The sequence below is a fragment of the Dendrobium catenatum genome, unplaced genomic scaffold, assembly GCF_001605985.2.
Source record: "Dendrobium catenatum unplaced genomic scaffold, ASM160598v2 fragScaff_scaffold_1651, whole genome shotgun sequence".
In the NCBI taxonomy this organism is placed as follows: domain Eukaryota; kingdom Viridiplantae; phylum Streptophyta; class Magnoliopsida; order Asparagales; family Orchidaceae; genus Dendrobium; species Dendrobium catenatum.
The window spans coordinates 101,689-117,011 of NW_021320113.1; the positions used below are offsets into that span (position 1 = coordinate 101,689).

Genomic DNA, 15,323 nt, shown 5'->3' on the forward strand with positions numbered 1-15,323 from the left:
AGAGCTACGTTCGGCTGTTAATAACATGTCGCCACGTGCTCTTACTCTTTACCGCGCGGCCTGAAAACTTGACCCGGACTGGAACCCGGGAATGCTATGTTCGCGTATTGCTAGGTATTACTCGGTATTTGCTCGGTATTGCTAGATATTGCTTGGCAATAACGAGAAATACCGCTCTGTGAAGACCAATACCGAGCAATACCGAGTTGTATCGAGTTTTTCTAGAAAAAGTCGGTACAACTTGGTATTGCTCGGTATTTGCTCGGTATTGCTCGGTATTGGTTATTGCCGAGCAAAATCGACCAATACCTAGCAATACCGAGCTATACCTAGCAAAATCGAGAAATACCGAGCAATCCTGGGTCTGTTCCGCTTCGGGTTGTCGGGGCGTGCGGTAAATAGTGAGAACGCGTGACGCGATTCTACTGGCGGCCAAACGTAGAGCTACGTCCTGTGACCGGACCAAATAAAAGTTCTTATTTGAGAGGGCGTTTTTTTACCTTTTCTGTTTAGAAACGGCGATTTTTTTTTTTTTTTGTTTCTGTTTGGATGGGATGCTTCTATAGAAATGCTTTGTAGGGATCTTCATTTTTCTACTGTTTTGAGAAGGTTTTTGGTATTTGATTTTTCGTTAGAAAACTCCATTTCCTTAACGAATATTTCTAAAAGTTTAATTAACATTTAAACGCGGTTAACATAAATAGAATATAAATAAAAAATCAATTTATTACATGTCACATCATTGCACTGCATATGGGCAAGCTTCATGAAAAAACATCAAGCATTGCAGCGCATCTTAAATCACTAATTAATAATTATACCAATCACCCATTAATGGTTTACGCAGGAAAGCGACTGGAAATGTCTTCATCTTCCCGTTCGAAAACGATTCGAGCATCAAAGAGCAAAAATATTGTAATTGCAATTAATAGATATATGATTTTATAAACATTTTTCTATTTAAATTAATAAAAATATAAATTTTCGATTAATTTGAATAGAATAAAAATCCAAAATAATTTATTACATGTTACATCATATGGCTATAGCTATTGGCTAGTTGCATCAAACATTGAGCATTGTGTCGCATCTGTACCACTACTAATTATATCACTTTAGCTCATTTGCCTTCTTTTTTTGGAGATCCAAGGTTCTACATAACTCGTTGACAACTTTGAGGTATTTGCAAGTAATCAGGGGCGGATCCGGCCTTAATTTTTAGGGGAGCAACTTATAAGTAATTATTGCTGTTACCTCAAATTTGGCTCGACCCTTCATTATAAGAAATTGGTCAATAGCGACAAAAAAATAGAGACAAAAAAAAAATGTTGCTAAAGATGATTAATCATTCAATTTCTACAAAATGTATGTTGAAGTTGCCTTGAATTTGGCTCGACCCTTATTTGTTCATATTCTTGACTGTTATATGCTTCTCATATATGTCGGGGGTCCAAGGGTTAAGTGGCAGCGCCCTTGTAGGGGTTTTCCAGGGGCAGCACCCCCGGATTAAATTTCGGTTGTAAGTATATTTTTTGGAATTCAAATTAATAAATAAAATAATGAATTATCTTTATTATTTCTCATTTCATATGATTCATCATTACCTAACAATAACACTTCATTCTCACGAGAACTTATTACATCCGGTCAAAAACCGAACGATCCGAATTTATACCGAGCAATATCGAGTCCAAAATACCGAGTTTTTGGTGACATGGCGCGTGGTTATTGATCTCTGAACGCATTCGGACACCGGATGTAATAATTGCTCCATTCTCACAGAGGTTCTTAGATTGTTTCATTAGAGTTCACATGTTAGTAAGGTTGGGTGCATTCATGAATAAATTTAGATTAAACAAAATAAAAAATAATTCAAACAAATTGTAAATCAAACAGATGGATATTAATTTTTTTTTTATTTTAGTTTTTAAAAAAATATACTTAATTTCTTAATGAAAACCGATTTCTTATTTTCTTACATATTTTTTAGGAGAAAACTTTTGAAAATATTTCAATTTTTTAATTTTTTTTTTTAAATTATGCTCATGTGTTTTGTAGGTGGGCAAACTAGAGAAGATAAATTAAAACCAGTCAATCTTGAGTATTTTTTGAGATCGATCACCTGAAATAATCTAGAGAAGATAGATAGAGGAAGAAGAGCAGAAGAATTGGAGGAGAGGATAAGGGACTTCGAAGCAAGAGCACCAACGGTCGGGGGAAATAAAATAAAATAAAATGTCAATTGTCGCTGATTTAACGCTGTAATTTTTTTTTTTTTTTAATTTGGCTTTCGCTAAGAAAAAGAAAAACTGAAGCTTTATTTCGGCTTCGAAAACACAGGCCGGTTTCCCTCTACTCGCACCTCACTCTGGAACAGAACAGAAGCGCAGTGTAAAGCGCGGTTGCGTACCGTCTGCTAATGGCGTGGGGAGGGGTAACTGGGGGAAGATGCGAAAGGATTTCTGTAATGGGGTGGTGGTTGTTGCTGTTGGCGGTAGCGGGTTATCTTGTTCCGGCGGCGGAGGCGGCTTGCTCCGCCGAAAGGGTGGTAATATTCAACTTTGGGGATTCAAACTCCGACACTGGAGGACTCTCTGCTGGGCTCGGATACATCTTCCCGCTCCCCGAAGGCCGCGTATTCTTCAACCGCTCCACTGGCCGTGTCTGTGACGGCCGCCTCATCCTCGATCTCCTCTGTACGTTCTACCTTCCACTTTCGTAATTGATTTTTAGGTTAAAATTTGTTTACAAATTTTTCTGTAGAATAGTGATAAAGAGGATGAAAACACAGAATTTCATAATGACATTTACTATTGATTTTATATTATTAACATTCACTATTTTCCCCATAATTTTTCTTCTTCTCTATTTCTCCTTATTTCGTCCAGAGTAACGCATAATTGTAGGAGCCATCCATGAACCGCGCCTGTTAATCTGCCTGTTTTTCATCTTGAAACGGGGAAAATGTTTGCAAAATTATTCTTTTTTTTTATTTAATTGGAATTGGATTATAAAGGAAGAAGTATATGTCTTCCTTCAATTTTGTAGTTTTCCCTGTTCAATGATAAGAAAAAGACAATTTTTTTTTTCTTTCTCTTAATCTCGTCAGAAAAAAAAATGATGCGTTGGGAAACACAGTTTTTTTGTTGTTTTAATTCAGAAAGCTGTAAGAGCTGTTTCCACTCTTTGGCTGGTTGAACTTTAAAATTGAGCTGTGTTTGAATATTTTATTTCGGAGTTGAATAATGGCGGGTCAGAAAATTTTGTCCTAAAGGATTCTTGGAATGATGTGGATGGAGGCCGAGTACTAAAAAAGGTAGCTACTTAGAAGGATAAATTCTTAATATATTCAAAGCCACATTGTTCGGATAACTCTTTAGCACAAAACTTGAGATCAAATAGCCTAATTCTTCTAAGTTTATTACAATATGTGATTGGTTGTTCTTCGTGTATTTGATTTGCAGGTGAAAGCTTGAACACTAGCTACCTTAGCCCCTATCTGGAGTCTTTGGGCTCGGATTTCAGAAATGGAGCAAACTTTGCAATTTCTGGTTCTACAACACAACCTAGAAACCAACCCTTCTCTTTATTTATCCAAGTGCTTCAGTTCTTCCGGTTTAAGTCGAAGTCCTTGGAACTAGTTGCTCAAGGTAAATGCATTGAGCATCCTATATGACTTCCCATATCAGCAAATTAGTTACTACTTGCTTCTTTGTGTGAAAGCATAGCTAATCTTTAAACTTTGAAAAATAAAAAATAAAAAAATGCGTATGGGGTCCTTAATATAAGATGGATCATATTATTATGGCAACTGGAGTGTTATGTTTAGTTCTTTTGTTGAAAAAAATATTAATTTATTTAAGCAGTTAGTGGTTGGGCTTAAGCTATAGCTTATGTAATTGGTTTTGAAACTCAGGCTGATCATTAGAATATCAAGCCAGAATTTGCCCTCTTTGCTCTGATGTATAACCAGTACGTAGTGGAATTAGAATTTAAATTGAAGGAGATTAAATAATGGCAAAATTATAAGAAGGAGCATTTTTTGTACGAATATTAGCTATAAGAGCGGGTTCAGAAAGAAATTTAAAAAGGAGCGAAACTAGAGCAAATTCCGATTTCTTAAGAAACCGAAGGATGAAAATCTGGTTTCTTAAGGTTTCTTAAGAAACCAGATTACAAATTTATATTATTAAAAAAACAATTTACATTTAAAAAAATAAAAAAATATTAAACCGGCATAATTATCCGATTTCTATAGAAACCGGAACATTAAAATCCGGTTTCTATAGAAACCGGATTTTGAAAATCTAGTCTCTATATAAACCGGATAATTATGCTCCGTTTTTATTAGAAACTGAATAATTATGCTCTGGTTTCTAAAAAAATCAGATTAATATTTTTCGGTTTCTAATGCGTTATTTGGCAGATTGGTTTCGCTCCTTTTTTAATTTTTTCGTTAATACGATCCTTCTGCATATTAGCGTATTAAATGAACTCCTTTTTATAATTTTGCCTTAAATAATATATTCTAAATGAGGGGGAAAAATTGTCGTAGCTTACATAATTAAAAGAATATTTAAGAGCGAAAATTCCATACTCAGGTATAGTTACATTAAAGGTTTGGTTGACATGCCCGTGATTGAGCAATTCTAATGTCAGCATACAATATGAAGCAAAAGTGAGGGCCACCCTTAGCTACACTGATTCCCCAAATGCAAGTAAAAAGTGCCATTCAAGCAAAGAATTTCTTGGACTTGAGTGAGAAACATGGTTCCTATGGTTGTCTGGCTCGTGTTGGAGCAATTCTAGTGTCACCATATAATTCGAAGCAAAGGTGTGATGATGAACTCTTTGATTTAGTATGTGATACTTGTTTTGTTTGAATGTTTGTTGCTTTAAACTTTATTTGGATTGGAGTAAAGTCAAGGAAATGAAATGAAATATAAGTAGCTCATGTGTCGAATATGAATCAACAATCCTTGATTTTGAATTTTCAACACTTTTTTTCCCATTTCATTCCACACAAATTCTCAGCATCCGAAAAGTTCCTTAACATGTGATGCTAGCTTTGTTGGAATGCATATGCCTTGAGTGGGATTGTGGCTGATTTAGAGAACTCATATAACAAGATATATTTTAAGGCAAGTAAAGTTTTAGGTTTCATTTACATATATTTATGCAGTACTATTTAGACTTCGTTTGGGACGGCTTTTTTGTTGCTTCTTAAAGCAATTTTTTAGTAAAAAATTAAAATGTTTATACTAAGAAGCAACAAGAAAATTGTCCCAAACGAAGCCTTAGTTTTAACTTACCAATTTGTGCTTTTTGATTGAAAATGAATTTGACAATTGATGTACTAGCCCAACTGGTCCACATTAGTTAGGTCCTCACTCCTAACACAAACAGCATAAATCAGACCACATCCACCAATCTTTAAGTATTATGTATGGTGCTTCATTCATTGGGAACTTTTTGCATTTTTGGATTATTTAAACTTTATTGAATTTTGTTGATAGGTTCAAAAAATTTGGTAAATGAGGAAGGGTTTAAGAATGCTATTTATATGATTGATATCGGACAGAATGACTTATCTGCTGCCTTTGGTTCGAATGCTAGCTTTGATTTAGCCATTGCGAAAATCCCCTCAGTTATTGCAGAGATAAAAAATGCTATTAAGGTATGTTTTTTTCTTTTTCTGGGAAATGAATTTTTTTTCACCTGAAACGACCTGTTGATGGCATGTTAATTGGTTAAACAGATTATCTAGTTCATGATGAGATCTGTTGTTCCTCAGGGGAGAAAAACACAAATGTTTGATGAAGTGTGCACATATTAGCTTCTTCTTATTATTATTATTTTTATATCAAGTAGTTCGCATTGTTTTTTGATAAAAAAATTAAAATAATCACACAAGTTCGCATATTTCTTTATTTGGTTAATCCCTTTACCAATTTTATCTATTTTTCTCTTAAGTACTTTTTTTTTATTTTGGCTCTACTCCAGTGTATGAAAGTTATTAACATGCTTAAAAATTAGTTTCTTTAGAAACTTTGATCATGCGGACATGCACAAGTTTTGGAGCTTTATGTATTCTTGTCAGCTTAACGGGATTGAAAAAGCTATACCCTTTGCATTAGAAAATTTTACGTGAGCTTAGCTAACAAATTTTTTGTGCGTCAGTATCAATGCTATATTAGTATTAATACATATAGTGATACTGAAAAAAATATTGACTAGACACATGATATATTTTGTGCTACATTTTTCTTTTGAAAATAGAAGTTTTTCAACATCACCTCTGAAAACAAAAAAGAGGGATACTAATCTAGCATAGGGAAGCTCTATATGATGCGGACATCGGCATGAAGATCTGACGCATCTATCACAGGAGGCGTCGTAAATCGACGGCTCTAATTTAATTTGTTATTTAAAATTTATTTTATGAATTTAGCTATTATTTTATGTTATTTCATGTTTTACCCCTAGGTTAGTTTATTTGAGAGTTATGACCCAATGGGCATTTTTGTAAAATTTTTATTTTCTCATGTTATGGCCTATATATAGGGCCTTAATCTATTGTAATATGATGGTTAATTTGATATGAAAATTTTGTGTGTCCACACTTGTGTTCTTTCTTGGGAGAGAGCGAGAGCGAGAGCGAGATTTCTATGAGAGAAATCGAGAGTTTCACCAGCTGCAGGATGGGTCCGGGCTCGTGACGTGAAGTCCCTTGGAGAAGGGAAAACGAATCACCCACCAACCTTGGAGACGGCCGGGTTCGTGGTTTTCTCTTTGTATTTTCGTCTTCACTCACCACCCTCTTTCACTCACCACCCTCCTTTTTCTTCTTCGTCACATCCAATTCATTCACCAAATTTCCCCACTCTTCCCCCACAACAAGCTCCACTAAAATCCTCCCCATAACCTCGGCCACCTCCACCCGTCCTCACTTTGGCCGCCGGCCAAGGCCCCAACCCGCCGGCCTCAACCATTCCCCTTCACCCTTGAATTTCCTAACCGGACCGAGGATTGATTTGGGATGATTTTGAAATTCAAATCTCTTTGAAATTGCATTCAAGTTCCTTCCTAATTTAGCTTCTCTATTTTAGGAAAGTAATTGAATTAAATCTCTTTTGAATTTTAAATTTCAATTGGATTTAATTTAAAACTTTTCTAATCTCAAAACTTAAATTAGGAAGCCTTAATTAATCCCATAAAATCCTCCTACCCTCATGCAAGCTGCCGGCCCTTCCTATACCCATTAAATTCCTTTTATTTATTTCCTAAAACTCTCCCCCTTATTTAGGAAATAATTTCAAATCCCCCCAATCTCTCCCTGGCCGAAATTTCCTATTCCCTTTCTACTTAATTTCTTTCCAACGGAGAATTTCTCTTTTGGAAACAAATCAAAACTCCAGCCCCTTTACAAACCGCAGCCCCTCTCTCTTACCGCCCCTCTCTCCTTCTCATTACTCCTCTCCCTACCTTTATTGCTCCTATGGTTTGCTGCCATAGTTTTTGCTCTTGCCCGTAATTCCTCAATTAATTCCACATCTAAGGAATTAATTAAGGAATTCCAAACCTCTCCCTAACTCCTCCCGCCAACCTCACAATCCCATCAGCTGTTTCTCCCATCATCTCCCCTCCCCTTGCCTACCTGCATGTGAAGAACTCTCTAATGTCTAATCCATAGCATGTGCATGAAATATCACTCAGCCTTCTACTCCTAGTCACGGATTGGCCTCCTCCCCACTTTTCTCTTCATCTTAGCCTATAAAACTCTGAGATTCTTCTCAGATTTTGGTTTCAAATTTTGAAATCCTTCCCAGACCAATGAAAGGAGGCTTGGGATTTTCAATCTGCTATTGACTGATCCTTCCACAAGACCTCACCTTGGGTTGGCTCTCCCTCCCCCATCTCTATTTCCTAAGCTCAAAACTCTAAGACGTCTCACAGATTTTGGGATGAAAATCTAAGAATTTTTCAAATTCTTCCTCTCCCTAGCAAAGCTCGTCTCCGTTCTACATCACTATATCATTATATGTCTCCACAAGATTAATTTGAAGATCAAGACTAACATTGTTAAGGGTGGAACCCAATTAAGCCAAGGACGAGCAATTGCGCAACCCCCCCCCCCCCCTCCCTCTTCTTTAAATTTAAATTTGATGTTTAAAAAAGTGGCATTTTCAAACCCACCAAAAAAAAAAAATATCACTGTACTGATCTACCAAGGTCTTGCACGTAGCTCCACACGCTCTCCCATTGTCCCCCATTCTCTCCCTCTCTTGTTTAGCCGTTCTTTCCATAGTTCACGCACATCGTCCACCCATCGCATCCGGCCCCTTCTACTCTTCTTCACGCTATTCATAAAAAATCTACCTCTCTCCCTCTCTCGTTCTTACGCACACCAACGATCGACCCGTACCCTTCTTTAGATAATTACGTGCCTCCTTCCCTGCCCCATCACTTGACAAAGGCAAACATGTAAGTAAATCATTCCACCGGCAGTTGATTCATTCCCTTCTTCATGTAACCAAGCATTTCTTTTTTATGCAGATACTAACTTTGTGAGTTATCCGAGAGCTTGTATTTTATAGTGAATTTTCTTTCTAAAAGACCTTGAAGTACTAATGTAATCTTTAAAAAATTAATTTTTTTCATGTGCTTCTTAGTTGCATGTTCATTTATTGGGTTCAGGCCTTATCAACTCTAGTCCTTTCAAGGAGGATCGGGCTTAGAATTTAAATTTATTTTTATATATTGACCCATATTTATCGGAGCACAAGCGAGAGATTTAAATTTCATTTAAATAATGTGCGTGCGTGCCTTTTAGCACACTTGCAAAATGCATTTTCACATTTTTTAGAGCAATGGATTTAAAACACATTTATCATTTTTTAGTTCGCACATATTTAGATGTGATGTTTGCATGTTTATTACGCTCCTCAAGGCTCATGCAAATATTAAAATTTCTTTCAAATGTCATGCACATTCTTCAGTGTATTTGCATAAGGCATTCGCAAGATAATAAATGCATTTTGTATTATTTGTATAATATATAACATACTTGTATGATTTGCATAATGCATTTACATGATGACCTGCTTTTGTATGATTGACATTACACATTTGCACGATTGACATAATATATTTGCATGATTGGCATAATGCAGTTGCATGAGTGGTTATTAATGTATTTGTATAATAGGCGTAATACATTTGTATGATGTATTTGCATATTGCACTTAAATGGTTTGAATTATGCATTTGAATGATTTGCATAATGTATTATGCATCTGCTTGATTCTCAAAGTATCTACTTTACTTCAATGCATACTTTACACATGCTTATTTGCTTTTTTTATGGTTGGATTTTAGCTTAGGGGTGGCTCCCACAAATGACTGCTTTTTGAGTTATAAATAAGGAGCCTAGTTTAGTTTATTTTCATCATAGTCTGGTTCACGAAGTGTGTTTTTTAAGAACTTGAGTGTGCATGAATCTTCTAGGAACTAAGGGAAGGTTTTTGATTGTGCTCATTCGTGGGTCTTCGCGTTCGACACAAGTTCTCTATAAGTCATGCTTCAGTTCATTCTTGTTCTCATTTTGCAACTTAGGATTTCATTCATCCTTTTTTCGTCAATTTAATTTTAAATTTTAGTTGCATTTAACTTCAGCTTGAGTCCCATGTCAGTACAAATATCGGTAGCACCTCGAACCCCCCCTCGATAGGGGGTTGAATCGAGTATGTTGGGCCTTCCCATCATGCCAAGGAAAGCATGCATAGTTTGTGTTAGGTGACACTATGGACATAGCCTTAAATCCCACCTTCCAAGAAAGGAAATGCATGAGTCTTCAGGTATCTGTTGCAAGACATAGCTTTTCCACGCCCATTAAGAATGACAGTCATGTGTACTTAGGTTTTTGCCCCATTGTGCTAAGAAAATGATTCTGAGGCATACTTGGCTTGTCACAAACATCGCCTACTAGCTAAGAAAAGCATGCACGAGTTTTGCTCGTCATGCACATATCGTAGCCGGGATTTTTTTTTTTTTTTAGTTTTAAGAGTGTGCAGGGTTTTTATACCTTTTGTGCGCAACGAGGACAACGTTGACGAGATGATGAGGCAAGGTTGTGCACATTTTTTTTTCTTTTAGAAAAAGTAATGGTATGTGAGGGGGACTCTCTCTCTTTTAAGAGAGAGAGAAAGAGGGATGGAGAGAGAGTTCTCTTTCTAGAGAGAGAAATAGGGGGAATGAGGGATCTTTCTTTCTTTTTAGAGAGAGAAAGAGAGGGTATGGGAGAGAATAAAAAAGAGAGTGAGTTCGAGAGAGACATTAGGTTTTCTCTCATATTTTAAAGAGAGGAGAGGATTTGAGAGTAAAATTGAGTGAGGTAGAGAGGGAGAGTTTTAATTTAGGTAGGGTTAAGTTTGTTTTTATTTCTCTTTTTACTTTTTTTTTTAGCTTTTTAGAAAAAAGCTATTTAAAGGATAGCTATCTTTTTTTGCCTTTTTTATCATTTTAATTATATATAGCTTATAATTAATTTTAAATATTAATTAAAATTCATTTTCATTAATTGTGCATTTATCCGCTCGCCAAATCGCCATTGGTCATGCATGTTGATTTTGTCTCAATCTGTGTGTGCTAAATTCTAATGTTTTCGTCGATCGACAATCCCGAACAATATGAATGTTGATCTTAGTTGTTTGAGTTACCTTGAATGTGCTAGAGCTATTCGTTTCGATGATTTTGATTTTTGGTCAACTCGTGTTAGGTGAGTTTCATGTGACATTGCGCCCTTTACTTTTCTGTTTCGTTGTGTACAATCAATTCGATCATGGAGCTTGTATAGAGGTCAACAGAGGATTTAGTAAAGCCTTAAGAATAGTGTGTTCTTGCTATCTGGTTCGAAGGCACTCATTCTTAATGATAATTCTCACATATTTTGTCTATTATTTTTGTCATTAGTTATATTTTTGTTTAGTGGATATAGCAAAGAATCATTTACAGGTAAAGCTAAAATACTTTTCTATCTTAATACTAGGGAGTTAAATAGTAGTTGAGGTTTGAATCAAAAGATTAATTTACAACGAATTAATGAGACCTGTTAGGGTTCACATTTTCATAAATTAACTAGTCTCATAAAAATATATGCTTTTAACTTAGAAGTGTTGGGATTGTCAAGGAAGATGAAATATATGATCAATAGTCAATTGAAGTTTATGTTTTAATAAATGTTATGGAATCTTTTTACTTTTTATACACAATGTACTTAATGATTTTCATTTTAAAACTATAAAAAAAATTATCACTATTCTTACAAAGAAAGATCAAGACATTGAGAATGCTATTAAATTGATGCAATTATCCAAACTATTGTAAAAGATTAGGAAGAATTAATGCAATATTTTATTGGATGAGGTATTACATTTTGACAATATTTTTGAAATTTATGTTTCAAATATGAACTCTATATTTAATGCTCATCGATAGTCATTACAAAAAGTTGAAGAACTAATAAACTTGCATAATTGATTTATACAGTGAAAGATTCACCTTCCAACATTAATGATCAATTGCCATTGAAGATTTTTGTAACAATCATTTAAGAATTTATGAAATATTCATTTAAGACTTTATAGTTAAGTCCAATAAGTACTTTGCGGTAGCCACAAATCTTGAGAAATTAAGATCAAATCGAATCCAAATAGTTGATAAAATCAGACTCCATACTTAACAAAGATCAAACCCACCATGATCAAACTAAGCATGCTAAAATTGATAGATATTTCATAAAGGTAAAAAGTTGATCAAAGCATCATACAAATATAGTACACTCCAACAAAATTCCAAATAAGTAATATCCTAAACAAAGCCCTCGATCAATCACAATTTGATAACCTAACTTCCAAGCTAAGAATGATTAATATATATTTCTAACTAGAGGGGGAGTGAAGATTTAGAATATGTGGTACTATGTTGATTTTTCATCAAGCAATCATTGGGCTCTGATTAAATCAACTGCATGATGATTGAATATATCAACACTTCAGCAATGCTTGCTATTTTTTTTTATTCCCCATTAATTATTTACTAAAATGCCATTTAATCCAAAATAAGTCTTTCGGATAATAAAAATGCATGTAAAAAAATATTAAACCAGCCAACCCTAAGTGGTTGAGATGTTGATGATGATTATTCTTTATGCTTATGCACTTCTAATTTCTTACCATATCATCCTTTATTCCAATCCTTATTACTTTTGTGATTTGCATGCATTAAAGGTCAATTTGTCTCAGTACAAGTGTTTGGATCTTAATTTTGCAAGTGAGTCACATTGAATTGATTTGCAGTGTGACATATTTGCTTTGCATAAACTCACTTCTTGACAACTTTATTCTTGTGTTTGTTAGGACTATAGTATGTTTCATTTTTATCCAACTTCATGTTAATTTTTCATTGCTTTATAATTATAGTAAGTAAAAATAATATTTTAGCCCGTCAATTTAACATTATCATTTTATTATCACAACTAAAACAATAAAACTTAAGGTGACTTGTAAGCCCTCTACATTCATTCTATTTTAGGCTTCGTTGGGATGACTTTCTTACTTCTTCTTAAAGCAGCTTTTAGTATAAAAATTAATCTACTTTAAGAAGCAATAAAAAGACTGTCCCAAACGAAGCCTAAATCAAATAAATGCCTCAACTCGCTTTTAAAAATGAGATACAATAACTTTTGAATACTTACATTGAAAGAAATTGATCCCTTTAGTGTCCCTCAAAATTGTAAACTTGTAGCAAATCGTATTCATAGTAGACTATCTGCATATCTTCTCTTATTTAATAAGCAATCTTCAAAGCATAAAGCTCAGAAGTTGAATACAACCTATTAAATAAAATGTTTATAATGAAAACAACATGAAGTCGCTGTATTGTTTTTCCTTTTAATAAGGTAATACTACCTACTCCTTCAATCCAAAGGTAAACGCCATCTTCTTTTCTGAATGCAGATGTTGCATGATACTGGCAGCAGAAATTTCTGGATTCATAACACTGGTCCGTTGGGTTGCCTTCCTCAAAAACTTGCTCTCCCTCGAAAAAACGACACGATTCTCGATCCTTATGGCTGCCTTTCAGCCTTAAATATTGGAGCCATGGAATTCAATTCGCAGTTGAGCAAGCTCTGCGACGAACTGAGATCCGAATATTCAGATTCCACCATAGTCTATACTGATATTTATTCAATCAAATATGATCTCATAGCAAATTCCACCGAATATGGTAAGTTGCCTAACCACCATGAATGATGAATCTTGCTATATGTCTTTTGTGTTAGAATTTTAGGATTGATCTGCTTTGTTTAGGATTTGAGAGTCCAGTAATGGCTTGTTGTGGCTATGGAGGACCTCCATATAACTACAATGCAAATATAACTTGCGGGAATTCGAACTGTCAAGTCTGCAGTGAGAACTTGAAGTACATAAGCTGGGATGGAGTTCATTACTCTGACGCAGCCAATACAATTGTGGCTTCCAAGATATTGTCCACCGAATACTCAAATCCAAAGCTCAAATTTGATTATTTCTGTAGCTCTTAGAAAAGGGAATTACATTCAAAGAAGCTAATGCTCTTCCTTGGGAAACTGAAACATTGCTGAAGGTATGTAAAGGCTTAAAGAGAAAAATCTTGTTTGATTTCTTCTAGCTTTATTGTTTAAGGTTTGAGAGAAATGAGATTTCTTTTCAAATTAAGAATAATCATACATGCTGAGTTAATTTGCACATCTTGAATTGTTAGTATTTTAAGTATGTTTCTGAATGAGTAAATATGGTGTAAAATTGGTATCTTTTGCTCTTTTTTAAATGCGGTTGGTCATATATTTGTAATGGCCCATAAGAAATTAAGAACAAGATTAGAGTAGATTTTTATTTAGACTTCATTTGAGACAGCTTTCTTAATTTTTTTTTTTTTTAAATCACAATCATAGTTTATGTTTGATCATTGCTTTTTTTGTTGCTTTTAGAAAATTTTTATGTTAGGAAGCTGCTTTTATAACAGCTTTAAAAATGGTTATTTTCTCCATAACAGTTTTATAATCACCCTTACAAAAAACTGCAGGTGTCCTAAACGAACCCTTAGTCTTTGATAAACATGCTAAAGATTTTATGGGATGATATTGTGCTCATTTATGATACCTTTCTAAAAACCATTTGAATGTATTAGAAATATGGATGATAAGATTTTTTTTTTTTTTTGAATTTTTTAGAGTTATTAATGACTTTTATCTAAAAATATAGAATTAAAAATACTTCTTTTGATTATTATAGATGATTTTTATTCTTATTTAATGAAAATAAATATATATTTTTTATAAATATTGAATTGAAAAATAATGTTCCTTTCAAGATTGAGTGAAGATCAAGTGTGGTAGAGTTTCCAATGTTTCTGAAGTCTCTAGAGTTTTCTACATTGTTGTTGTTGAATAAATTTAATACCCATCTTATAAGAAAAAAATATTTACTTAAGGAGTTGTGACTATCATGCATTCTTGGAACTTAGGTTACTTAGTTTGACATATGTCTCATGTTGGAGACTATTAAATTCCCAAGAACTAGTGAGTAAAATAATAATAGAAAAATATTGGAAATTTCCCTCCACCTTTTTGTCTTTTTGGGTTGGTGAAGTGAGTCAAGCTGACTTGTGATATGATTTGGGCTCGACTTGATAAATTACTGATGAGTCGAGTTCAATAAGCTAACGAGTCAATCTTGAGTCAGTGTTTAAAAAATATTAATGTAAAATGTACTTAAAATGAATTAGCATTCAAAATTGTAAGGACAAAGTTAACAAAAATATTTAAAAATTATATTTAACCTTTTATCTTCTTTAGTATATTTTTTTCTAATTTCTCATATTTGTTATCATTTTGTCAAAATATTTATTTGAGTCATAATTATTTTCTCTCTTTTATAATAAAAGATCCCGCTCATTAGCTTGCTCAAACTCGTAGAATAAAGATCGAACTCTAAATCGAAGGCTCAAGCCAACGATCACTTGAGTTTAGCTCAACTTGTTTACACCCCTACTTGAAATCATTTGATATAGGCAAAATCACCCAACTACTGGGCGACCGTCTCAACCATTTCACTCTCATTGCAGAAACGAAAAAATAAATGATAATTATATCTCTATATATTTTATCCTCTTAAGTTTTATTTTCTTTTTTTATATATTCTAGGCAAAAATGATAAGCAACCAACCAACTTTGAATTCCTTATGGGGAGTGCGATATCTATTCAACTTTTTATAAATCAAAC

General features: G+C 34.1%; 1 protein-coding gene across 2 annotated transcripts; it reads left to right on the forward strand.

Annotated features, from left to right (window-relative positions):
• Nucleotides 1-2,319: 2,319 nt before the first annotated feature.
• On the forward strand, nt 2,320-13,950 carry LOC110109902 (GDSL esterase/lipase LIP-4). Of its 2 annotated transcripts, XR_003703211.1 has the most exons (6): nt 2,320-2,696; nt 3,465-3,650; nt 5,517-5,677; nt 13,017-13,287; nt 13,371-13,710; nt 13,745-13,950. XR_003703211.1 is itself a non-coding variant. In XM_020841116.2 (5 exons), the coding sequence occupies exons 1-5, from the start codon at nt 2,420-2,422 to the stop codon at nt 13,601-13,603; spliced, it is 1,128 nt and encodes a 375-aa protein (XP_020696775.1). In that variant the 5' UTR covers nt 2,320-2,419; the 3' UTR covers nt 13,604-13,942. The 2 variants fall into 2 exon arrangements, 1 of the variants encoding a protein (XP_020696775.1); XM_020841116.2 differs by having other exon boundaries at nt 13,371-13,942.
• The last annotated feature ends 1,373 nt before the right edge of the window (nt 13,951-15,323 follow it).